Source organism: Ambystoma mexicanum, chromosome 6q (genome assembly GCF_040938575.1).
Source record: "Ambystoma mexicanum isolate Mex_15411 chromosome 6q, UKY_AmexF1_1, whole genome shotgun sequence".
Taxonomy (NCBI): Eukaryota; Metazoa; Chordata; class Amphibia; order Caudata; family Ambystomatidae; genus Ambystoma; species Ambystoma mexicanum.
In genome coordinates this window covers 1,374,915,915-1,374,943,217 of record NC_090937.1, presented here as the reverse complement: position 1 = coordinate 1,374,943,217, position 27,303 = coordinate 1,374,915,915, and the positions used below count along the sequence as shown (strand labels likewise).

The 27,303-nt window shown below is 47.7% G+C and overlaps 1 protein-coding gene across 3 annotated transcripts in view; it reads right to left on the bottom strand.

Moving 5' to 3' along the window:
* Positions 1-27,303, bottom strand: part of SORCS2 (sortilin related VPS10 domain containing receptor 2) — a 2,879,055-nt gene that overhangs the window by 575,722 nt on the left and 2,276,030 nt on the right. For all 3 annotated transcript variants that reach the window (XM_069632008.1, XM_069632006.1, XM_069632007.1), the window contains exon 9: positions 12,370-12,549. In XM_069632008.1, coding sequence (XP_069488109.1) covers positions 12,370-12,549 — 180 coding nt within the window. The remainder of the gene's footprint in view (positions 1-12,369; positions 12,550-27,303) is intronic.

Sequence of the window (27,303 nt, the reverse complement as noted above, 5' to 3'; positions counted from 1 at the left end):
TTTCAAAGCCTCTTTTCTCAAACCCCTGAACCTTTTGCTTTTCTGACTGGTTTTCTGGGTGCTTTCACCTCCCACGGCCACACTTTTTGATGGGCTGTCCTCTGGTAGCTCATGTGGCTCCTAGGATAGAAATGCTTGTTGTATGTCACCCCTCCTGGGGAGCATGGTAGTTCCCAGGGTCTGTGTCATGGTCACAGGGTGGTAACCATGTGACCAAGCTAATAAAAGGGACTAGCCGCTTCCGGCTAGTCAGTCGATCCAAAGCTGACTCTGGTGTTGTTACTTCAGGCACCATGCTGGTGCCACAATGCGTGCTGGGCAACACCGTCCCTCTGTATGACATCTGCTGTGTGACTACGGCTGTTGGGGCAACCACGGCCTGGGTGTCCCGAGAGCCGGAGCTGCGGTGGGCTGGGTGCCCCCAACCCACGTCTTACTCCGGTGATCCGGAGATAGCAGGGTGACCCGTGCCTGGTGTCCACTGCATGGATTCAGCCTCATTGTACATGTTGGGTGGCCTAGACATCCGTGGCGGTCCGCCCGGTGATCTGGTAGTGGGACCCACTACAATGGCGACGAGGGCTGGGACGGGCCCCGCAAGCTGGAGTTTGTGGGCTGCAGGTAGGCCGTGTTTGTACAGGTGGCATCGGCCGCTCTACGGATGGCACAGGGCCCCGTGCTGTTCATGGGAATGGGCTGGGCTGGTGCCCGCAAGATGGGATGCAGCATCAGCTGCTGCTGAGGAAGAGGTAGTGGAGGGGCCGCACAGTAGATGGACAGGTGCTGCTGAAGCGACCTTAGCCGCAATGGAAAGGGGCATGGCAGCAGTGCCATGAGCCCGGCACCACAGAAAGAAGAGCTTGCTCCGAGGAGTTAACAATGGAGGCAAGGTGCCAAGGGGGATGCCGAACAGTTGAGGTGGTCCCCCGATCACGAGCGGTGTCGGCCATGGCAATGAAGAGCTGCAGGGGCCGACGAATAGCTGAGGCAGCCCCAATCACTCCCGGCGTCAACCGCCACTAAGGAAAGGTCCCGAGGGAGCACCAAGGCCAACTGGCCTCTCCCAGAGTGAGGGGTGGCTGGCGGGCCCCGGGTGCCTGCTTAGTGAGGACAAAGGACCCCGATATGAGGCGGGCCCATCACCACCTGGGCCCATGATGGACATAAAAAATAAATCAGAAGGAATCAGAGGCCCCGGCGGCCCTGATATACGAAAGGGGGCGTGGCCTGGAGCAAGCCCCACACCTGCGTCGGTGAGGATGAGCAAATGCTGAAGCCAAGCCCTCTCAACTCCACGGGCTGCCTGGTGCCCGCAGAAAGGGCAATACAACCGCCTTAACAAAATCGCGGGCGACAGTGAAGAAATGCGCCGAGTCGGAGCATGAGGAAAAAGAAAAAAGGTAAAAGGAATGCGATGCAGCAAAGAGAAGGCTGAGCTTTTCATGGGGACATCAGGAATATTGATTGAAGCCTGCGGCAACCTTGGAGGGGGGTAGGTAGCCTGGTAACACCGGCTAGGGTGGCCAAAGGGACATTGAGGCCCGCATTGCCAAAGTTGACGGCCATCTGACCAGCGCTCCCCAGATCCTGACTGTTACTGCAGTCGAGAACACCCATCAGTGCGAGGATGCCCGAGGTGTTCATCAATTCGCCCATCGCAGTTTCCTGGTTTTCCTCAGGAGGAGCCAGGAAGGGTAGCAGCTCCACAAGGAGTGCCTGTGTGCCCCCAGTGACACTGGGCTCTCTGACCAAGGCCAGCTGCATGCCAACAGTGGACACAGTTGTGAGACACCAAGTAACCATCATGAGAGTTGCAACTCTTGCAAGTGCGGGTGCGCCTGATGCTCATAGTGGTGTCCTGCAACAGCTCGGTTTGGAGGGGGGAGTGATGTAGGTGGCCCGTCATCTAACGCCAACACCCTGCCATCGTGCTAACATAGTCTTCCTGCTACCATCCTGAGACTAGACTGAGGTGGCACCCTGGGATCCCCATGTGTGGTGTTGCCCACCCTAAACTTTGAGCTGGCCTGTCATCATAACGCCAGCAGCCTGCCATGGTATCTGCCCCCATCAGCTAAGGACAAGTCTGATGTGGCCCCTGGTGTCCCCAGGTGCGGCTTTACTGGCCCTTGAACTCCTAACTGCCCTGAAGACACCTCAGTGGAGGTCGGACTAGTACACTGTGTACCCATCAAGGCTGGGAGCCCGCAGACCTAAACTGGTCCAGCCAAAATATTGCGTGAAGCTGTGTTCCTACGTTTGTGGGTTTTGTAGAAAGGGGTGCCAGGTGCAAACGGTGGTGCTGTGTCAGTGGGGCAAGGTCCACTCACCCAGGTTAATAAAGGGTGTGTTTTCATGTGGAGTCTTCTAACGTGTCACCAGTAACTCACCAACCTGGACCGTCACCCTGTGGGTAACCTGGGCCCCTAAGCGTGTGAAGACATGTGCGATCTATTATTGTGTGCATTGTGTTGTGATTTTGTATTTGTTTCGTCGTTATGAAAAAGGAGGAGTGCTGTATGTCACCCCTCCTGAGGAGCATGGTGCTAACCATGTGACCAAACTAATAAAAGGGACTAGCCGCTTCCGGCTAGTCAGTCGATCCGAAACTGACTCCGGTGTCATTACTTCATGCACTCTCCTGGTGCCACACCGTGTGCAGGAGGCCTAATGGCGGGGCCCTGCACGTGGAGGGTGCCCCTGCAGGGCAACACTGTCCCCCTTCATGACATCTGCCATGTGACCATGGCTGTTGGAGCAACTCCTACCTGGTGTCCGCTGCATAGATGCAGCCTCATGGTACATGTCGGGTGGCCTCGACACCCGTGGCAGTCCGCCCCGGTGGTCCGGTAGCGGGCCCCACCACAATGCTTATGTAATCCATTTTGGTTCAATGGCGATTTCATCACCTTACTTGCTTACTTGTGCTGTGGAGTAAGCTAGCAGCAGCTGTAATTTAGTTTTAGCTTCAGCATTGGTGCAGCCAGTTCGATGAACATTACCTCACCTTACATGGTCCCTGTGCACTGTTTAGAAAAGACCTGCATCTTAACTTCTATTTGGGCCCGTGTAGATGGCAGCCACCTTCGTACATGATGGCTCCTTCATACCCAATGATAAATATTATATATATTATACTCTCCACCCACCTTTACAGGTGCAATGTTTCAGAATGTTATTTTCAAACGCCATCTACCATGCTATGGGGATCAACACACTTCTTACCACATTGACGAGATCATTAATATTCAAAAAGAAGCTGTATACACAGTTGTCTAAGTCCACAAAGCAAACAGACGAAAGGGCAGGTGATTTACCAAATGTTCATATTAACACATATTTTTATTTAAATTTAACACTCATAAAATGATCATGTTACATAAAATTCACCATCAACATACGATATATAAGACTCATAAAACCTCTACTTTACAAAACACAAGGAAAGCCCATACTGTGGGTTGATTTTAAGTAGTTATAACACCTCTCCGTGTGAGACTTCACACTGGAGTAATTTCTCGTATTCTTAGATATTCTTAGTGTGTTTCCAAACCCAACTTGTAAAAGTTTCTGTCCTTAAAACACAAACAAATGTAGGACAGTCATCAGGGGTAAAATTGCTTTGTATTTACAAAGGGTGATGGTTTTTCTTTTCCTATCACTTTCTTTCTGCCAATTCTTCATAAAATGGCAAGCCCTGCAGGTTAAAGACAACGGCCCTCATTACGACCCTGGCGGAAAGTGACTGACCGGACCGCCACAGCGTAAATAGCGTTTCCGCCATTGCAAGAAGGAGCAAAGTGCGGCCCATTCCGACCCATCGGGCACGAGCACCACGGCATGGCGGAAGTGCAAAGTCCGCGATGGCGGAAATGAACCCAAAACGGCCCACACCGCCGCCGTACGGCGCCCTAGGTGCAATACCGCCACCCATCACAGCGGACACCGCAGTGTGCGCCTACCGGAAAGTACGGTGACCGGAAATATACGGAAACGGAAGTTAAAACACGGGCCCGGAACGGGAAACAACCCGCCGTACACCTATAAAACCACTAAAACCACACAACCACTAAAATCACTACCCTGAGACACAACCCAACCCGTCATCCACCCTAGCGAAACCAAGAAAAATGGGAAAAGTAGCGAAGAAAGCGTGCGACCGCAAGCGGCAGGTCCACTTCTCCCGTGAGGAACTCACCGTGCTAACAGAGACCCTCCAGGAGAATGCTGCCGTCGTCTTCTCCACGCAAATGACCAGGACGGCACTCGCAAACAAGAAGGCCATATGGGCTCTGGTGGCACAGCGGGTAAGTGCGGTGGGGACCGCACCCCGCACCCCACAGCAATGCCGTAAGCGATGGGACGACCTGCGGATACGCGTCCGCAGCATACTCTCTGCCAACCGCAACATTGCCACAGCCACCGGGGGAGGGTCGGAATCACCCATCAAGCTGACCCCCTGGGAAGAAATCTGTGCCTCCACCATCGGAATGGAGAGCATAGAGGGAGTCGGAGGGATGGAGAAAGGAGTGCAGACATCCGAAGAATCAGGTAGGTGGGCCTAATGAAACAATGCCAAGACCACAAAGTCCATCCATGTGAAGCACCATGTGTCCCCATAGTGCAACAGAAACACATGTCCAGGAGAACGTCCACACACATCGTCCTGATAGCGCACGTTAAAACCCACAATAAATACATAAATAATTAAAAACCCCTAAAACACGCACTACACGTGCAGCAGGCACACCCTAACTGCAGGCTGCCAAACAACTGCACCCTCACTCCACACACAAATGGAAGCACCTCCAAGGCCCCGACCCAAATCACCCTCAGGTACCACCCCAATGCATGTGATACAATGCCATTCCAATTCCCACAGACCCACCAATAACCCTCGCCCTCCTTTACTCCACCACAGGGTCCGATCCAAACGACGAGCTGCAGGACACCCCTACCAGCACACCTGCAAAGAGGGCCAAGACCAACGGCCAAAGACCCTCCACCTCAGCTGCACGCATCAAGACACGGCAGCAGCACAAATCAGGTGGCAGCACAGAGGAGGGAACATCAACAGGCACCCCAGCAGCCAGCATGCCCACAACACCACCACCACAGGTCCCCCCAACAGATGCCACAGAAGGCACTGCCTCCGGTGGCAGCAGCACCATAGGTGACACCCCATTGATGGCAGCATGCTCCGACACAGAAGACGGGGATGTCGAAGTCAGATCCATCCATGACCTGTCCCAATCCCCCTGTCTGTCCCATCCCGTACTACATGAGGATACCACGCAGGGGCACCCACAAGACGACGACTGGCCATCCCCCACAAGCCCTGTGGCAGGGCAACATGAGGACAACAGCCCCTCTGTGACACCCCCGCAAATGGCCATGGCCCAGCAGAGGCAACAGTCCCTCGACCAGTTAATAGTGCAACAGCAGCAACTGGCCACGCTCCTCAAGGACCATGCCGATGAATGTGGGGGCACTAAGGCAGACATAGAAACATCAACTGAGACACTTAGGGCAGAAATGGAGAGAGGTACAGAGACACTAAGGGCACAAATGGAGAGTAGCACCGAGAGCCTGAGAGTCCAAATGGAGAGAAGCACCGAGAGCCTGAGGGGGGAACTGCATGCGACGTCCAAAGACGTATGTGGTGAACTTGCCGCAGTGCGCCGTGTGCTCACTGAGCTCTCGCAAACCCTTAGGGACATGCATGGACGTGAGCAGGCAGAGACATCATCCGTTGCAAGTTCCGTCCAGGGCAGCCCCCAACGTAGATCTGGGAGGAACCTGCGCTCCACAGGCAGGGGTGCCCCTGATACCCGCAGAGGGGGCTTGCAATAGCGACTGCCCACTGACGATGAGCATCTTTGGACACTGGTGTTCGGGGGGGAGGTGGGAGGGTGGAGGGGGTGTGTTGGGCTCACTTGGGTGGCGGGTCGATAGGGTGTACAACATGATATCACATATGCCATAAAAAGTGCACGATCAACCAATGAGATGTGTGGACATTGATTTTTGTGTACTAGGCCATCATAGGCGTACAGTCCATATTGTGCATGTCCCAGACACACACAGTGCCACGAGTCCCGTGTCCATGTATCAGCCACCAGGCGTGAGTGCTAGAAGCATACATCAATGAGATGCTGACGAATGTCACGGGCCTCCGGTGCCTCGCAGACTCCTTGAGGTGCTGCCACATCCCCACCCTCATCATGACCATCTTCAGGTGCTTGCAGTTCTGCGTCAGGGGGCATGGGCACATTTCTACGTACGCACATGTTGTGGAGCATGACACATGCCATCACCATCTTTGCAACCTTCTCATGGCGGTACAGGAGTGCCCCGCCAGACCTGCTGAGGCAGCGGAAACGAGTCTTCAGTAGGCCGAATGCCTGTTCTATGACTACACGGGTACGTGAGTGGGCATGGTTGTAGTCCTCCTCATGCTGGTTCTGTGGGTTCCGGACTGGTGTGAGGAGCCATCTCTTCAGTGGATATCCAGCATCACCTGTATGTGGACGATAAACGTATGATGTGGAATGCCATTGCTACGTACGCCCCCTTCCTGCCAGGTCATTGCCGAATCACATACCCCATATTATCATGCATGAAATGAGACTCACCGAGTAGCCAGGATCTGTTCCCTGCGTGTCGCTCCATGTAGCGTGGTATTGTAGAGTTCCTCAAGACCATAGAATCATGGGTTGATCCAGGAAATCGGGCACAACAATGTGTAATGATCCTGTTGGAGTCACACACCATTTGTACATTCAGAGAATGAAATTGTTTTCGGTTGCGGTACTGGGCCTCCATGGCATGTGGGACGACCAATTCCACATGGGTGCAGTCGATGGCACCAATGCAACCCGGTATGCCGGCAAGTGCATGGAATCCCACTTTTGTGTTGGTAATTTCCAGCTCCGAGCGTGGTAGGGAGATGTAGTCGTCTGCGTGCTTCAGGAGGGCATCGAGCACTTGCAATAGTGTCCGTGAGAACAGTGGCTGAGAAATGCCATGCAACTGTCCGACTGTGTGCTGGTAGGTGCCTGTGGCCAGGAAGTGGAGTACAGACACCACCTTCAGTAGGGGTGGGATGGCGGTTGGGCTATCTATCATGCTGACAAGGTCAGCCTGTGTCATGTCCACAATGGCGGTTATGGTGTCCCGGTCCAGACGGTAGAGGGTGTGGATCTGCTCATCAGTGAGGTTGAACGGATGTGCTCGGAGGCGTGGGATTGCGGGCTGCCTGCGTGGTGGTAGTGGCTGTGCTGGCGGCCCTTGCTGGCCCTGCCTTGGCCTCCTCCTCCTCCTGCGTCTCCTCCGTGCGGCCGGTTGTAGTTGGTGTTCGTCTTCTTCTTGGAGTTGGAGTACTTGCAGTGCTATCAGGTCCCCCAGGGCCAACATCGCGAGTCCTGCCGGTAGCATTTCGGTGTGGTTGTGGGAGGAGACTGGCTGTGCAATTTATGTGTTTCCAGGCTGAATGGCCTCCACCTGTGGTGATTCATTCCACCTGTGCAAACTGCTCTCCCCTTTGGCCGAGCACGTCCCGCGCACAACGCTGCAATTCGTGGAATGGCATCTTGCTATTGCAATCTTGTATTTGTACCCGATGGCCGTGTAACATTGGTTGATATGTTCATTCTGCTGTGGTCCCATTGTTTCACATACTATCTGTGCAGTCGCGAACAGAGTTGTGAAGGGTCAGTGGAACGTAGTACTCGAGTAACGGTGGGCCCTCATTCATCACTGTACCGAGTTGCAACGACGGGCGGGGCGTCCCATTCGTGGGTGAAGGCAGTTGCCATTTTCACACACAGCCGCACTCGATGGATTAATTAGTGTTTTCAAACGGCCACAGATGCCTCTTCGACGTGATGTTGCAAATGAGGAATTCGAAGGGCGGCGCTTTCGGTTTTCAGCTAGCGGCGAGGAGATGCCCACAGGTCTGACTGCAAATATAACGTTCTATTGTTCAATGTCCTTGGGACAGGGGCCATGGCGAGAATGCTATGATTGATATGAATAGTATGGGATGCGCAATTGCGTAGTGGACGATAAGGCAGGACGTTCCCAAATACATGTTACTTCACTAGACTGGAATTACGTGCTGGGGCACTGTGGATTTTGCAGGCTGCATAACGCACAGACTCAATGGATATTTCTAATGTTATGTGAGTAAATATTCAGGCGTTTTCATTACGGGATGAGGGAATGATGAATGGATGCATGGGCAGGTGATTTGATACAGAGTTTGCCATGTACAGGGCTTCTTGGGATCTGTCCGCCCCCCCTGCGCTATGTGATGCAGGGCTGCCATAGTGGGACCATCGTCTATCTGGCCTTGTTGAGCCCTCCCTGTCTCGACGCGCCTTCAGACACTTGTGTCCATGCACGTTACCAATCCCATCTGAAGGATTCTGTTTTCACAGACGCATGCACAGGTACACTCGTTTGTGATGGTGTTTTCACCTCGATATAGATAGTTATGAGTCGCAAGTGGTTTTTGGGTGGTGATGGACCTTTGGAGTGGGCTAGCATGCATGTGGCTGTGGATTTAGTGTGATCATTGCAGTGAGTTGTTGGAATGTAGTACTGATGGCCATTCTATTCTGTTTCTTTTCTTTTGGTTGACAGGTATCTCCTCCCCTTTTGCCACTGCCATCTGTATGCCACTCCTGCAGATGGGTTTTACTCCCGACACCTGCTGCTTCGTGTTAATCAGTGGAGCAGCATTACGATCTTATGGGACGATCGCCAATGGGCCACATGCCCTTACGCAGTACTGGTGGCTCGGAGCAACATTTCGGTCTTTCAGCTGGACTAGTGCCTCCCCATTGGGACGGCCCTGCGGTTCTGTCCGCTTCCATGTTGCCTTTTCGTACGTGAATGTGGCTCTGTGTACCATGAGGGAACAGGGCGTCACACAAGTAGTGGCTGGTCATTTCTTGCGGATGCAGCCCACAATGGTGAAATGTGTTTTGGAGTTCATGGCCTGATGGCTGTATGGGCTTGGTGATATTGATGTGCATTAAAATTCTATTCTGATATGGGCCGTGTAGCGTTCTTCTTTGCAAGTGATGTGGCATATTCCTATTTGGGGAGCGATGTATTGTGAGGGGATCTGCATTGGGTTCCAGCTTCGGAGTTTTGTTGCGTGGTCCTGTACTGGGCGCGTTTGCCTACGAAGCCCGTGAGGTCAGGGATGGGGGCTGCCAATATGACAGTTTGAATGTTGTCATGCTCAGGGGCGGGGGATTGGGTTTTGTGTGACAGATGCCGGTCAGCCAGGTGGACTGGTGGAATGTTGTGATTTTCTGAATATTGCTGGTCACAGGTGCCTGTGTTTGCGTTCGTTTCTTGGTGGGGGACTGTGGTCATGTCCATTGGGATGGCTTCTGTATTCGTGCCATCTGTGCCCTGCAGCTCCCATTGGCCCCTCTTGAGGTTCATTTGTTCGTTGGCATGCATGGGTGACTTGTGCATTTCACTGGTTGCATTGTGGCTTCGTTGCACCTACGGGGAGTTGTACTTTGTGGGCAGGGAGCGGTGTACGGGCAGTCAGTGGGGCCGTTTACGGTTGATTCGCGATGCCGTACTTCTCACCATGGCGGAATGGTGCATTCCGCCATGCTTGATGGCGTTAGGTACATGTCCGCTGGGGTCGGAATTGGCGTACCGTTGCGCCATGGTGGTGTTTACGGTTTGGCATGGCGCGCGCGCGCGTGCTTGGTGCAGTTAGCGTTGGCGTTCACTACGGTGTCGCTAATGGCATCGTACTTTGCGGTGACGGGTCATAGTCGCACCGAGCGCTATTCGATGGCGGTATTGCATTTCCGCCATCGTTTTCCGAATTCCGCCAGGGTCGTAATGAGGGCCAACGTATTATACTGATATGTTTGTATCTGTCTTATCAATAGACTATAAAAGAGCACCCCGATCCACCTAGGGGGCTTGGTATGTTTCTCTATTTACATACCTTTTAGAATGTGGTAAATAAATCCACAGTCAGGAGCCAAAATATTGGCATTGGAAGGGGTGACTTCCTGTCCGTAAAATACAAAAGGGACTGTCTCAGAATCCTAATAGACCTCTAAGGATTACTCTTATCACTATGCCAGGTATGTTTACTCACAGGGCATGTAGATGGTTTCTACTCGTGTGGGAAATGCATCATCCGTCTCAGTGGGTGATGTTTTTGTAGCACGATGGAATTCTACAAGAGAAAGGTATAGAAAAGGGGGCGTAAGGGTCCATCTACATGCCCTGTGAGTAAACATACCTGGCATAGTGATAAGAGTAATCCTTGGAGGTCTATTGTGATTCTGAGACAGTCCCTTTTGTATTTTTGTGTATTGTCTCCGGCAGATTTAAAGAGGAGGTTTGGAGTGATCTTCCCTAACGAACAGGAAATCACCCCTTCCAACGCCAATATTTTGGCTCCTGACTGTGGATTTATTTACCACATTCTAAAAGGTATGTAAATAGAGAAACATACCAAGCCCCCTAGATGGATCGGGGTGCTCTTTTATAGTTTATTGATAAGACAAATACAAACATATCAGTAATATACGTTGGGGGTCATTACGACCCTGGCACTAAGGGATTACCGGTAAGGGTACCAGTACCGGTAATCCCTTAGCGCCCAAATCCCGTAACGGCGGCTGGAACCAGCCGTTATTGCAGGGACCCGCAAAGGGACCCTGGTGATAATTACGGTACTGCAATTTGCGGTACCGTAATTACCGCCTTTCCCCATTCCCATTATGCCCAATGGGGCAAAAATGGGAATGGGAAAGGGCCATGGTGAAATGGGGAAGTACCGCCCGCCAACCTTGGAATGGGGTGGTATTTCCCCATTTCACCATGGCGGACTCATTACAATACCGGCAGCAACCATGGTGCTAATAGCGTCCATTGGTTTAGCGCCAGTGTTGTAATGAGGGCCGTCGTATTTAACCCGCAGGGCTCGCCATTTTATGAAGAATTGGCAGAAAGAAAGTGATAGGAAAAGAAATACCATCACCCTTTGTAAACACAAAGCAATTTTACACCTGATGAATGTCCTACATTTGTCTGTGTTTTAAGGACAGAAACTTGTACAAGTTGGGTTTGAAAACACACTAAGAATATCTAAGAATACGAGAAATTACTCCAGTGTCCAGCCATAGTGCTCAAGACAGAAAACTTTTTAATTTTATTTTATTTTTACATTTGTATAGCGCCCAGACCCGAAGGTATCGCAGTGCTTATGAGAACAAGATGTTGCATTAGAGAATAAGCATTGTCATCAAGATTTTTAGTACATCGTTGTATGCATTGTTCCCAATAGTCTCAAATGTTCTCAATAGTCATTTAGGCATATGTGTCAAAAATCTAGGTTTTAAAGAGATTTTTAAATTTCAATATTAAGAGTTGATGTCTGATGTGGTGGGGGAGAGTGTTCCAGAGGGAGGGGGCAGTAACACAGCAGCTGGCACCCCATGTGCATTTGCCTTTGAATCTGGTTGTAAAGAGCAAGTAACGTTCTATCAATGTTTCTGATACTGGAAATTGTTCATGGACTTTCGTAACCCTCCTTGTGATGACACCTTCTTCACCACTACCCTTCAACTCTCCTTTTTGCCCTGTGTCTCCCCTATATTTGCTAATGATCACCCTGTCTTTTTTCCCCATTTTGAATCACTTTTGATTGGGCCATAAACCTATTCTAATCTCCGCCATCAGAATAGCTGTATGCTTTGGTTTGCTTAGCATGGTCTCTGTTCTTTATCTTCAAGTCTCCCTTATCACACCGAGAAAACACCTCCCAAGCCAGAAGTCAAATTCCACAATATAATTTAGATTAGCATGGTTTGAATCACCATTAAAATAGTCTTTCAATTTGATTGTTTCTGTCAACAGTGTGTGTTACTACAAACACATCTCTTTCGACCTTATTCTCTGATTGAGACCATTATTCCCAGCTTATAACCAGACCAACATTGCAATAACTTCTGTGGAGGATTCCCACATCATTGTGAATTGCTACACAACGGGGCAAGCTATTATGGCACATACATTTACTAGGGAACATGGTTAGAATCCACTTTGAAGATGGATATGCCTCTTAGTATCTAGTAGCTGCATGAGGTTGGGTCTGAAAGTTATGTTTTGAACAGATCAATCGCCAGTAGCTAACAAAAAAATCACTGTAATTGGCTGTATTTTTTCCTGACAATCAATCAAAGTGCTTAATTAAATCTTCAAGTTACTCAATCAGCACACATTGCTTATACATTATGAAGGTCACCCTAGAAATGACCTTAAACATACACAAATAGTTTTATGCTATAGCCTTCATTCATTCAATAGATGTACCTCCAGAATATCGACGATAACGTTTTCTTCCGGCTGCTTGGTGCTCCGGACATTCTCCAGCACAATCGAGTAGTAAACCCCCTGCGGGTCAGACTGGTACAAGTTGTAGGTGTCCGTCTGATACCATTCCTGAACAGCCACAAACACTTGATTTTCATCCGTGCTAATAATCTGCAGATCCTATCAATATAATTGGTAGAAAGGATACATCCATTGTTATAATATATCAGAATACGCTTCACTTTACAAAACTGCACAATGATGTACAATTGTATTAGTTACACGCTTAATTTTGAGACTGACTAAGATTTCATCTGCTGCTACAACTTACATTGGAGTACATCATCCATAGTTGAAACTTCTATTTGCTCCTTTTTCTTAATGAAATGAAACAGAATTCTGTAGTACTGGCAGAGTTTCATTGATACTATTTTGAACCTTATGGAGCTGTTTTTGGTACTATACGCATATTTTCCTGAAAGAGCTTAATGTTTGGAAAATGATAAATTACTCACCATAGTGACTAACTTCTTCAGGAGGAATAACAGGGTATGTTGTTGAATTTTATGGAAAAAATAACACAAATACGTACTGCTAATGACTCTTATGTCGGATTAAATATAATTAAGAGGCAGTCTTTACTTATGGACAATGATTATAAAAAAGGAAAAAATGCGTGAATGGCACTTACATGCTCTAAACAGTAATTGCTGGAATGTGGTATTTCAGGCTTTATTTTCACAATCCCAACATAATGGATACTGTGCGAGATACTAGGTTGTAAACCTGCCAGAAGGTAAGTATTTCATTTTAGAATCCTTTAGAAGTTATGTGTATTGGCGCTGGTAAGCAGATTAGGTTAGGGCTGGCCTTAATTTTTATAATAACATAAATTTGGCTTACCAGTTCTTGTAAATCTTGTATTATTCGATCAGCAACTTAGTACCTGTTCATTATCAGCTCGGCATGATAACACGAGTAGTATTATAAAATGGCTGCCACGTATTTAATTACATGATGACACGATCACGTGTTAAAAACGTGCTGACGTCGTCACGTGGTGGCCATATTGGATTGGTCTCATTGGATTGCGTACATCTTTTGTTAGATCTTTTCTTTGTACGAATAACAAATAAAATATATATCTACAACTCGAGTCACAACAAGCCAGAACCTGACGAAAAAAGAAAAATCTGAATTAGCTATTTTGAGAAACAACAAAGACATCACCATAAAGAAAGCTGACTAGGGGGGCAATATTGTCCTTATTTGTCGCAACTCCATTGATCTCCATGTTTTTTTGTTGTTGTTAAGATGTGCATTCTCATGCCTGCTCTCCAGAATGAGGAGGCTCCGGGTGAGCCGCCACCTTGTCTGGCTGGTGGCCATTTTGTTATGCCCCATGCCATGTGCCTTCTCTGTGGTGCCTGATGAGCTGGGCCCAGTCTCGGCCAGCATGCTTAAAGCGAAGGCTAGGACCTTCACTGCATCTCAGGTAGAGACCTGGAAGGTGGAGTGTCACCAGCCATGACACCGGTAGTGCAATTGCTTCATTTAGGCGCCCCCTCAGATGTGAGCCTGGAGCTAGAGCAAATCCCCTCGGGAGGTCCCCGGTACTAGAGCCTTGAGGCCCCTCAGCGGTGGGACCAGGAGGATCTTGTGACCCCTTGGACTGTTGGTTAGCACCTCTAGGGGCCTCAGCCTCATTGATGGTCCTAGGACCTTGTAGGCCCCTCCCACTTGGCTGCTTCCCAGGCACAAATTCACCCTTGCGGTGTGCAAAGGAGAACAGGGCACCTACCTTGGGCTTGGTCTTCCTCCTAACATATGTCTTGATGTCCGCTGGAGGTGAGGTTAGGAACAGCTCCCTGCACCTGTACGGGGTCAATGCGTCACACGCAGAACAGCTGTCCCAGCTGTGGTCAGGGCCAAGGCACCGGAGGCAGAGTGCGTGGGGATCTGAAATAGGGAAGGAAACTTTCCAGGCCGGACAACTGCTAAAACGCACCTTCCCCGACATGCACAGGGAATGAGCATGGCACCAGAGGAGTATTATCTCTGATGATTGCTATGAAGATAATAAGGGAAAAGAAAGTCTTCCGTGGGAAGAGCGCCTGGAATTACAAGGCCGGAAGCCTAACCCAGGAATGCTGGTGAAAGCAGTCCATTCCCATAGACGCAGAAAAGAGGACTGGGATGTGGCGTAGGTGGGCAGAGTCAGGGGAGCGCATGCTCCCAGGGGTGCACCCCTGCGCCCATCTAAATTTAAAGGTGAAGACAATTGTTTCTGGGGAAAAAGGTTCAGTTTCCAGTCTCTGGCAAGGGACGCGAATACAGTATGGAGGAAAGGGGACGGGATTTAGGAGTATGTATATTACGTTTTATGGCACAGCCATAAAATTATCACATTATTAGCAGTATTGTCTCATGGGGATTACATATTTGGTTGTGCTTCTTCCCAATATGCATGTATGCAATCATAACTCCTGCTTGCTGTCCCATGTTACCAATATGAATGAGGCCCTACGGAATTAAATATAAATAGGCATATGTAAAAGGAGATAAAAAGTAGAAGCTACCAACGGACATTGTTCTGGCTTTGGAGCTCCAGTCCAAGTGGGAGAACTATCTGTGTCAGATTCAATCAATAAACTGGAATCTACCTAGCAAAGGAACTATTGACAAGCGCCTCACCATCTCTTCTAAATGAATACCTGCACTCCAAACCTGGTATGGGAAACAATCATACCACCACCACTACTGGCACATTATACGAAGTGGAGCTTAGCCCCTTCACAACATGTGTATCTGATATGAGGATGGCTATCCTGGAGGTGGACACTAGCAAGGGGTATCATGAGATCCAAGGTTATTACAAATGCAACTGTGAAAAGATGAGGAGACCCCTCCTTTATGGCACACACATCACAGTGAAGGGCTTATTAGGGACTTCACCTAGCCCAGAGACCACAGCAGCGGTTTGAGAGCAGGGGTTCCCTTATATATCTTTGTGGTTTGACGCCGCCTTCAAGGTTATGCATTTAGTTTGAATTTTAGAAATAATGATATTGGAGGTCCCCAGCAGATCTTGCTCTCTCTCAAAGTACTTTTCAGCATGCATACATTTTCTCATAGCAAATTCACAGAAAGCTGGTTAAAGGGTATATTACCCTAAGACTTGATGGTTGTCACTGAGTCTTGTTGTGAAGAGCATGTCTCTTTAGTGCTTTAGGTCCTTCAAGTAATAAGTTGGAGTTATGCATGGGTTAGTGGAAGCAGAGGGAACCAAGCAGAGGTTGCTACTAGATGTCTGTGTGAGTGTTCTTTCCTGCTTCAACTATTCCCCCTATTGTTCCTCCTCCATCTCTTTCTTTTCCTGTATCTTCTCTTCCTTTTTCACAATCTGCATGTAACCTGGGCTTTTCTTTTGATCCTTCTTTCTCATTTCACATCTCTTCTATTGCTCGTTCCTGCTGTTATGCACTTTTCTACATTCATCGTGCTCGCCCCAAACCCTCTTTTCATGCTATGAAACATATTTTTTCTCGCATCTCTTTTGCTTGGTCTCCCTGCCTCAGATCTCCTTCCCCTTCGTACTGTTTATAACTCCTCTATTCATCTCCTTTTTCTCTATCTGCTCGGTCTCCTATTACATCTTCCTTATTTTCTATTTCACAGGTTCCTTTTGAATCACGTCTCCTTTACCACTTACTCTCAATTGTCTTAAAATATACCCATGGTCTGGCTCCACCTTAGTCTCTTTCTATATTCCTTCTCGCTCTCTCAGATCACAGAATGTATTTCTCTTAACTCTCCCCAAACCCTCCTGTGCCTCTTCTCATTTACGTTCATTTGTTCTTCTAGCTGCTAAACATTGGAACTCTCTTCCCCTGTCACTTTGTCCTTACACTTCTCTTCGTATTTTTCAATCAAACCTAAAAACTCATCTTTTATCTTCTCTTGCCAGTTAATTCTGACTGCATTTCCCTCTTCTACTTTACCCATGTTTACATTTTCTTGTGATTGTACTGTCTTATGATATATTTTGTTTGGCGCTTTTGGCGAAAGGCGCTCTACAAATTCAATAAAAGGAAAATGAAATAAAGAGAAGATGGGTGTTTACTGTTGAATACGTGAGTGCATGCTTGGGCTTCATAAGCAGTATATGTTGGGTTTTACTGGGTACTGGTGTTAAGCATTGACCCTTTCATCTGCATGCAGGTTAGTGGATGGGTATGCTAAGGTGGCAAGAGAGGGTACGTGCTTTCTCTGTGTGAGGCAACTGGAGGTATTTTAGAGCCCACTTTGGGAGTTCAATTATGGGACACATGCAGCGTAAACTGATACAACCTCCAGGAGCTGACGCGGTTAGACCAGGTCATGTGGCCTCACTCTTCTCCACTTCTGCCCGCGATGCACTGATGACCAGGCCCTTCTCAGGCTTTATTTAAGGAACAACAGCAGTATCAGCCAATTTAGAGTCTAGCAGCAGGTGACTTGAAAGCAGGCCACATGACCTCGCTCTTCCTGCATTTCATAGCTGACCACACTCATCCAGGGCTTCATTTAAACTATCTCCCATTGGCGTCCTCATTGCTGAACATCCTGAGCAAAGAACATATGAAGACCAGAACGCTGCCCATGTAAGCCAGTACAGGCCTGGCAGGACCAAGGGCTAGGCAGCAGTCACTTTTCCTATAGTAAGACATAACCATGTGTCTCTCACAAACTCAGCTCATCCTCACACTCTCCAGGGACAACCTGGGAAAACACACTCATACACACCGCACATTTAAACCACCCACCTTTGTCAGAGTACCCCTCATCACTGCTTGCCTATCCCCCTGCTCTTTAATACAGATCAACACCCCCTCCGTCATCCACCATGTAAAAGACCTTCTGGATCATCACCAATAAACAACTCAATGCTATCTTTGTTACCGAAACCTGGCCCACACTAAGCACCTCAGACATCTCCTCCCAAAGAAAGTATCGGACATGTTAACAAGTTGAGAGGGTAAGAGTGGAAACAGGGTGAGGAGTGGGAGTCATTCAGAAAATCGAGTGGCCTTGCATGGTACACAATGAATCACCATTAGATTGAATTGAAACTCTCACTTGCCAATTCCTTTTTTCAAAGAAGGACTCAGCCACTTTCCACCTCATCTACATATCAGCCCACAGGTGTTGAACCTTCCTAAATGAGATTATGGACCAGCATCCTCTTGGAGGCTTCAACCTCCTGTGACCCAAGCAACCGAAAACACCAGAGATCCAGTCCTGCCCTTAGCAAAATTGCGACATAATCCAGGGACGTGTTCTAGCTCCCACACACAATGGAGGTAATACTACAAACCACTTATACCCCTCTCCCATCCACCACGCCCCTCTACTTCACCACAGAAAACATTCAAAGGCAGATACCTTCTCCACTTGGCAACTCTTAACAAACACTCAGCCAACAAACACTCTTCTGACATCTGCCTCCTTCTTGTAGACACTGGCTCGACATTCTCGGTCTTACTGAGACATGGTTTAATACCATCCCAGTCACTGCTATTGACTCCCTCCTCCCTGAAGGAGCTTCGAGATCATTTCTCAAGCTCAACCTCATCCGTGCTGGTGCTGGAGTTGCCTTAATCTTCCGTTAGTGAGTTCCTTCCTCCCTCTTACCCACCCAGGTCTACTCCTCCTTTGAGAGCCTGGTATGCAAGTTGGTCATCTCTCCACCTCCACCCAGACCATTGCCACAATGCACCGGCCTCCAGGCGCTACCACCCTTTTCCTCTCTGAATGGGCTGATTTCTGTTCTTCCATACTTTAAACAATTTCCAACCTCCTCCTCCTGGGTGATTTCAACATCCAATTGGACTCCCCTGTCACAGCATACACTTTTTTCATTGACCTTTGCACCTCTCTTTCCCTCTCCATTCTCCCCTCTGGTTCAACCCACTTGGCTGGACACATGCTGGATGCCATCATCCACTCTGACCTCTCTCTCTCTCCCCCTCTCTGGTCACCCCTCCCCTCTCTCCTGAGTTCTTTTGGCTATCTGACAGCCCCTCCAAGAGCCCTGCCAACCTTGTTCACAACCATTCGCCCGATGAAATAAGAGTCAGCTGCTGCCTTCACCTCCACCTTCGTCTCCCTTGACCCTCCACGTCAGTCTCCACCTCCGACACTGCTCTTAGCAACTTTCACTTGTGCATCACCAATTCTTGCCCCAGTCATGAGGATCTTCCTGAAACCCGTCTCTAAGCGTAACACCTGGTACTACTCCGAACTTGCAGCCCTGACACGAAAGTGCAGAGAGGCGGAATGGTGGCAAACCTCAGGATCACCCTTGGACAAATTGGCCTGCCGTCTGCTCCAAAGGCAATACAGACTCTCCTCCCATGCGAAGAAAAGGGCCCACATTCAGGCAAGGGTATCTGGTGCATCCAACAACACAGCTGAACTTTTCAAAATCTGTAGGGAGCTTGCCAATCCTTCCACAGTTTCTTCCTCCCCTTATGCTTCCCAGGCCCTCTGCAATGCACTGGTCACACACCTTTCCACCAAAACTCAGGACATCTGAACACCCTTGTTATGCACCTGCCCAAACCTTCCCACACTTCGGCCTCCCTTGGCCCCTCACCCTCCTCTATCCTCCCTCTGCTCCTTCTCACCTGTCACACCTGAAGAAGTCACCAGAGTTGTTACCCCAATCAAGGTCTCCTCCAAACAGATTTCCCCATGCTCATCCAGAACCATCAAGGACAACATTGGCTCTCTTGCCCCTGCACTCGCTGATTTCTGCAACCACTCATTTGCCACTGGATCTTTACCCTCCTTCCTCAAGCACTCCCTTGTGCGCCCCCTCCTCAAAAAAACCTTAGCAGACCCTACCTGTCCAGCCAACTACCACCCTATTTCCATCACCCCCTTTCTGGGGAAACTGCTGGAGAAGCTGGCCTTACCCCATCTCAACCTGCACACTGAACTTGTGGGTGGTCTCCACCACCACCAATCTGGATTCCGAGCATCCAGAGGTGTGGAAACTGTGCTTCTGAACACCTGTGAAGAACTGCTTGCATCTATGTACTCTAACTCCCCAGCTGCCCTCATCCTACTCAATCTCTCCTCTGCCTTTGGGCTCCTTCTGTCCTACCCCCCTCTCCATCTGTGGTGTCCTTCAGGGTTCTATCTTCTCCCTTTGGCTTTTCAACATCTACCTTGCTGAGTTGGCACTCCTTAGCTCCTTCTATTCCCCAACTTCTAGTGTTATGCAGACGACACTCAACTCTTTTTCAAACTTCATGCTAACCCTCTTGCACCTTCCATCATCTCTGATTACCTATCTGCCCTCCAGTCCTGGTGCATTTCCAACAGTCTCTGCCTCAATGTCAGCAAAACTGAGATCCTTCCCATTGGGACCCTGTGTCCTCCTTCTTCCCATCTCTCTGGCCTTCCTCCATGAGTGCTCCCCTTGCTCCTTCTTCTGATATCAGAAACCTTGGAGTCATCTTCAACTCTTCCCTCTCCTTCCTTCCTCACACTCAGGACATTGCCAAGAAGTACCACTTTCAGCTATTCCGTCTCAAAGGATTCTAAATGTTCTCACCTTCCCCCAGAAGCTCAATGTGACTCTGGCCCTGGTTCTCTCTAGGCTTGACTATTGCAATAGCCTCCTCCTGAATCTACCTTTTCCACTTTGCGACCACTCCAGCTAATCCACAATAGGCCAGCAAGACTTATCCTTGGCCTTAAGCCAAGGGACAGCACCTCTCCCACCCTAAAAAGTCTTAACTGGCTCCCGGTTGCTGCACGGATTAAATTCAAATTCTTCTGCATCATCCACAAGGCTGTCTGAGGCCGAGGACCACACTATCTGCAACTTTTGCTAACTAAATGCTCTCCCTCTAGACCTCTATGTTCCTCTGGCACCAACTCTTTATATGTAATTCGTTTCGCTAAGCAGAGGGCTGGAGGTCGATGGCTTTCCTCAGCTGGCTCCCTTCTATGAAACAGTCTCCCCCTCCCTCTACGTCTTGAACAGGACTTTGTTAAGTTCCTGAAGCTCAAGACTTTCCTCTTTACCTTGTCCTTCCCTCCTTCTCTCCTCTGCTAATCTCACAGTTGCTGTGATTGGTGTACTGGGCCCTAATGCATCTTCGGGGCCCTTGACTTATCACAACCAATCACTCTAGCTTCTGTCTACCAGCAGCACCTTTCAGCCCACCCCTCCGCCCTGGAGGGTTGCACTTTCCACCCAACATGGCCCCTGGGCATTTAGCACTTACCATAGCTGCACTTCATCTGTGACTCACTCTTGATGCATTTGTACGTTCTGAATACTCACAGCTATAATAGGTATGTCCATTTTTTCCCCTCACTGTATTTATATTTTGTGTATGGTATCATGTTTCTTTCCTATGTTCCCCGCCTGTTGCCCTGTATGTGCTTTGAAAAAGTATTTACTTCCTATATAAGCACCTAACAAGCAAACAATAAATACATTAAAAAATAAAATGAATTAATTGTGGGGACTCTATCACACTTGACTGGAGAGACCATGCAGCCATCCCATTCTCTATATCACACTCCCTGACAACCCAAAGGGGTCAGGATGTACATCCACTAGTCTCATATCAAAACTTCTAAACTTTTCCAGTAGTGGCACTGGATAAAAGTTTCTTCAACTTCCACACCTCTGTCATCATCACCTGTTAAAAATAAAAATGGGGTTATGTTAGAGTCTCACCTTTTCCCCCTGGTATCCTTCTTCCCCCTGGTATACTCAAGAGCTCTCCATTAACAAATGATCCATTAGAGTGCATGATAAATTCTGGTACATGGACAACAAATTGGAGTACTTTTCTCCCAAGGCCTTGTGTTCCAAGGGGGGCCCCTAATAGCTAAAGCCAAGGCTGCTTATAATACCTCCACCATTACAACAGCCTCTAGCCTGAGCAAAGTCCATTTTGCAGTTGCCCACCACCCAATGATAAGTGCAAGGCTATTCAAAAGGTCTGTATCGACAGATCAATACCATCAGTCTCAGAATTGAGGGCTCCAAATAATCTAAATACCCACCATATACCCTCCTGGAAGCTCATACCTGGGCCACCTTCTCTCCCCTCTCCTTGCATCGTTAAAACCGGCTTATTATACAGAAAACATTCTCCAATCCACCTTCCTCAAAATCTTGTCTGCCCTTACTGTTCTTCTTCGGATAGTCAATGTCTCTCCCAGTGTATGTTAATTTCTATACGTCCTTAAAACAGGGCATATATGCTCACTCCTGAAAAAGCATCCTGTATCTGGAAGAAATAGCAAACTATAGGCCAATCACGAGCCCCCTTCTGTTTAGTAGCAAAGTCATTAAGAAGTTAGTTGGTAACCTAAAAATGTGACAGAGGCATGAAACTGTCAGATGGGAGCAGAGCACAAGCCATCCTGGGCTAGGCAGCCTACCAGGGCATTGCCAGAGCCGGACCTACCCCAGAGGGAGTGTAAGGAAGTTGAAAGGGACAACAGCCCCTCCCTCCCCTGTAACTTACAGTTCATGCCAAACTCTTGGTACCAGTGTCCCGAGCTCAGTACCTTCCTGTTTTATCTGGCCATGCTTCTTGTCTTTTCCTTGCAGAACTATTGTTGCCAGAAAACACCATGCAACAGAGAGGAATGCCTGGAGTGAAATGAAATGTCTGAAGATGAGAAATCACTGCAGAACACCTGCTAGTGAATAAAACTGGGAGGTTACAACAAACATCAACAGACAGACACTCAGTCTCTCAGTGAGACAATTGGTTGGCATGGGTGTACCCTGTCTGGAACATTTGGTTCATTTAGCAGCACGTAAACCCAGGCCAGGTGCAGGGAGATAAGACATGAAGCTACCTCACCACCCAATTAGCCCAGCATCTCTCATCACCATGCCTTCTGCATTAAATTGTCTTTGTACTTGGCTTTGTAGCGTATTCTCATCTTTGGGAATGCACAGGGGTGAGGCAACTCGCTATTGTGTCTGGAACTCCAAGTTGAAGCTCCATTTACATTCTTGGATCACGTGACAAGAGACCACGATCTGGTCCCTTCTGCACCTTTTAAAATGTTCTAACTGAATTAAAACTTGGCATCCTTTGTGTTCTTTCTTGCACCTTAAGATTCAACCTGTGCACATTCATTCTTCTTCAGAGTAGATAGCTGACCTCCATTTCTAGGATCTTGACTTCAGGCCAGACAGCCTCCCCACGCAGCTCCACTAGCCTGCTTCTTCTGCTGCGACACAGCCTTTTATCCTATCTCATGGTTTCTGGATTATTTATTTCATGATGCCAATGTCAGGTTTATGTACGTCAGCTACGCCTGCATTCTATTTACTACTCATAGCTAGCCTCTTTGATGACTTTATCTACCTTACGTTTCAGCATCTGTACATTTATTGAACTTCTGTTTTCTGCAGCACTTTGTTAACGTATAATCTTCTCCTTTTCCACGTTGATAATTTACTCAATCTTGTACTTTGTCATTTGTCCTCTAGGATCCATACATTGTCCTCATTCAGTATCTCGAGACATCATGCACACCTTCTTATGACATCATCAGTCCATTGTCTTAGCTCTTTCTCATATTCCTTAAGGGATTCCTTCCTGCAGGTTGTCATCTCTTTGGGGGTACATTCAATAGGGCTGTCTCAATAGGTATCTCCTTCCAAATACTCGCTGCTGTATTGGTACGATAGCTGGTGTCAGGCAGAGCATGGTCTCATGTCTACAATGCAGGAGAGGTAGGGGGGTGGGTTCTCCTGCAGATGTATACAGCTGCTCCTCTACAGGCTCATCAGCACAGCAGCACATAGCAGAGTGCCCACAAAGGCAAAGGAACCGATTCACTGTGGCCGAAAGTCGGCATGAGAGAATGGAGCAGTTTCCTAATGCTGAATGAAATGTCAGAGATCATGGGGGGGGCATGTCTTACTTGACTATATGAAAACTATGACAACATTCCAAACTCTTGGGGAAAGCATAGTGGGAGATTGGCTCAACAGTGCAGGAGACTGGCGTGGCCAAAGGAGGCCTGGAGGCCAAACAGAGCAGGGTAGGTGGCTGGGCTATCAAAGCTCAAAAAGGGCAGACCTGAATGAAAGGTTTTTGGGTGAGGTCGGGAGATCAGTTGGTGAACCAAAAGACCAGGTGGTGGAGAGTGGATGGCAGAGAGGAGTGTTGTGGAGACTGTGACATTGTTGTGGGAAATTGCAGATACAGTATTATGTGTAATAGAGAGTGGTACCACTTGGAAAGTGTGGTGTGTATTGGGCGTGAGAGAGTATCTAGGAGGGAGAGAGAGTGAGAGAAACCGTTAGAAAGTGTGATGGTGTGTGAGTGGACATTAGTGGGGATCAGAGAGAGAGTGAGAGAGATTGGCAGGAGAGTGGTGGGGTAGTAGTGTAATTAGAGTAAGAAGTAGAAGTTGGAGGTGGAGAGAAGGAAGACCCCTGGACCGTCCCGAGCAGGAAATAAATATGTACTGGTAATAATGGATTACGCCAATTGCAACCTGGAAGCATTCCCACATGGAAGTAACACTATAAAAGTCATTTTAAGTCATTTTAAAGGCTTCTTCACTCATGTGGGTTTTCCCAATGCAATACTATCAGATCAAGGGAGAAATTTCATATCAAAACTCATGTACAAGATGAAGGGAATGATGAATATAAATATCCTCCATATCTCTGTATATAAACTCCCTGATGGGCAGATTGGTTGAACATCTCAACTAAACTTGAAAGGCGCTACTGTGGAAGCTGGAGGATAATGATGGAATGAATTGAAATTACCTAATTACATGGGCCCTTTTTGCAGTCTGGAAGACAGATCAAGCCTTAACAGGATTTTCAACTGTTCAGCTGGTTTTATGGCAAAAATCCCTTCACTGTCCTCAATATGTTAAAGGACTGGTAGAAACACCCAGAATACATCCACTCCAGTAACCAGAACACCCATGAACACATGGACACATGGACACAGCCAGAAGGACAACTTTATCTCAACACCAATCTGACAAAGGAGTATTGGCATGTCCCTCTGCACCCAGAAGCCAAAGAAAGAGAAAAGAGCCTTTTCTACTTCCAAAGGTTGTTTCAAATTAGTGTACTACATTTCGGCCTCAGGTACATTTCAAAGGTTCATGCACACAGGTCTGGAATCACGTTGAGAATTTTAGCAGGCCTACCTAGATAACATAGTAGTGCACAGTGAGATCTGGGGTGAGCATCTAAAGCACTTCTATGCAGTCTGTCTCTGTATGAGAGACACCAGCCTTATGGCCAACCTAATCAAATGTTATTAAAAGTGGGGAATAGACATCTATTACCATAAGAAACCAAAGTACAAGTCAGTACAGACTGAGCCTCATCCCCAAATCAAAAAGAACCTTTAAGCCTTCCAGGTTTGGTTGGATGTTATTACTGATTTGACCCTATCTTCTTGACCCTGGCTGCACCACTGACCCTTACAGAGTCTTGGTTAATCATTTGGGACAAATCATTGCAAGACTCCTTTGATCAACTAAAGACTCAGCTATGCCATAGCCCGATGCTAATCATGTCAGACTTTTTGCAGGAGTTAATCCTGCAAAGTGATGCCTCCCTCATTGGGTTTGGAGATGTCATGGCACAAGTGAAAGATGGAGAAGGACTCATCCTGTTCCTCAGTAGAAAGCTATATCAAAGAGAATGCAATTACCAGAGAGTGGAGTGGGAATGTTTGACAGTTAAGTCGTTCACACACAACCTGCAAAACTACCTTGCAAGTCAGTGGTTTGAATTAAAAATAGAACTCGAGCCCCTTGTTTGATTGTCACATAACAGAGGGACACATCTCTGAGTACTCAGGTGGTTTTTAGCCTTTCAGATATTCATTCAGCATAGAACACCAGGAGGGGAAAACAAACCAACATGTATTATTGATCTAGGTCCTGCAGAGAGTGGGTTGGAAGGAAGAAGAGGGATACTTTCGGGAAGGGTGTAGATATGTGACAGGGATATGACCATGTCAGAAGAGCGCAGGATAGCATCTCACTCTTGGGTAGGCGGTCTAGCAGGTCATTGTCAAATCCTGTCCTACCGCAGATGTGGCATGAGGGAGATGAGAGAGACCCTGTTCCTGACTTCCCTCTGTTCTACAGAACATGCATGACTCTTTGGGCCACTGTCCAGAGTGCAGTGCCTTTCAGCCTTTTATCTGGCCTGCTTCTTGTCACTTCCCTGCAGGACTATCATTCACAGAAGCCACCTTGCAGCAAATAAGAAGACGTTCTGGGAAGCCACTGAAGATAAGAAACTGCTGCACAAGCACATTGCAAATATCCTGGCCTTGAGATACCAGAGCTCCAGCCCAGCGGCACAAAGCAGAATGCCTACAAAGGGAAACAAACAGGTTCACCAAGAGTGGAAAGTCAACAGGATAGAATTGAGCATGTTCCCAATATAGTGATGGAATAAATGCTGGAGACCACAGAGAGACTGGGGCTTACTGGACCATTTGAAAACTATGAGATGAAATTTCACATCCCTGGGAAAGAATAGCGGGAGATTGGCCCAACAGTGTAAGTGACTGGAGGGACCAATGGGGGCCATGAGACCAAACAGAGCAGAGTAGTGTTGCCCATTTTATAATAAAGATGCAGCCAAATGAGACTAAAATGAAAAAGGGCATCCTGCCAAGAGCAAGAGAAATCAAATATATCAACTTTGGCACTTATCAGGGATTTCAAACTGTGGTGCATGCCCAAATGTTAAACATGACTGTGGAAGTATATTATGTTCATAACCAGAATTCATAATATCAATGTACAATGAGATATTTTCTTTCAGCCATGTGTGAAATCCAGAGCGGAATGTATACATTTGGGATGCAGGCTTAAGCAGAGAAACTGTATTGTTAAACAGAATTGCCATTTATTCCAAGAATGAACCATGCTACATGTGAAAGGCAGGCTTAGAATTAAACTAGTTATTTTGCAGGGAATACCACAAGACATTTGACTGAAGCTTATAATTGGATTTCATAATATGAATAGACTACGTAAAGATGATGTCATTACAGGAAAAGGTGACTTCCACTCAATGTGAGAATATATAATGTGGTCCTATATTCTGCCATGTTAGTATTTCCTTCAGACTATACTGTTTGAAACTGAAGAGCTGGAAAGAATAGAGCAGAATAAAAATAGCAATTTAAGCTTTATTAGTACTTGTGAAGATTTCAGGGCCCCAGTGCAGTGGAACCCAATCAAAAGATAATTACATGTTATGAAAAGGCAAGGTGGCTTTTAAGACTATTTTGAAATGTTAGACTAAATATAAGGTTTCAAATTGAAAAGGGAACTGGTAAACAACAATCCATTGTCAAACATGCATTAGCCTATGAAGAGGTTAGCAGAACGGGTCACTGACATTAGATGCATAGCATCCACCAGCTGCCTTGCATTAGTTAAGGTTAAAGTCACCAAGTATGTGTACAACCAAGAAGTTTTAATGTGAATAGTGAGAACATGGAGGAAGAATAGTTAGATGTGTGTTGTTTCTGCCCTCTTGTGAGAACAGCTGCAAGTGCACACCAAAGAAAACTCAATACATTCACATGAACAGCAATCTCATATATTTGTATTTGTATTCATTGAGCATTTGTTAGGCTCCTAAACAACAGAATAGTGTTTCCAAGCAGCACAGGGCAAACTGGGGAGAGAACAAGGAGAGTAAATAACATTGGCAAGAACAGTAAATATAAAATCGTGGACCTACTAGGTTTTGTGGCATCCAGACATATAAGTGCAGTGAAGAGATGTGCAGGAGATAGGAATGGGTAGGGGGAAGGACTGGCCAAGTGCTGGTGGGACCCAGGGGAGGGAAGTGCCAAGGGGAGCCAGGGTGGAGGTCTCAGGTTAAGT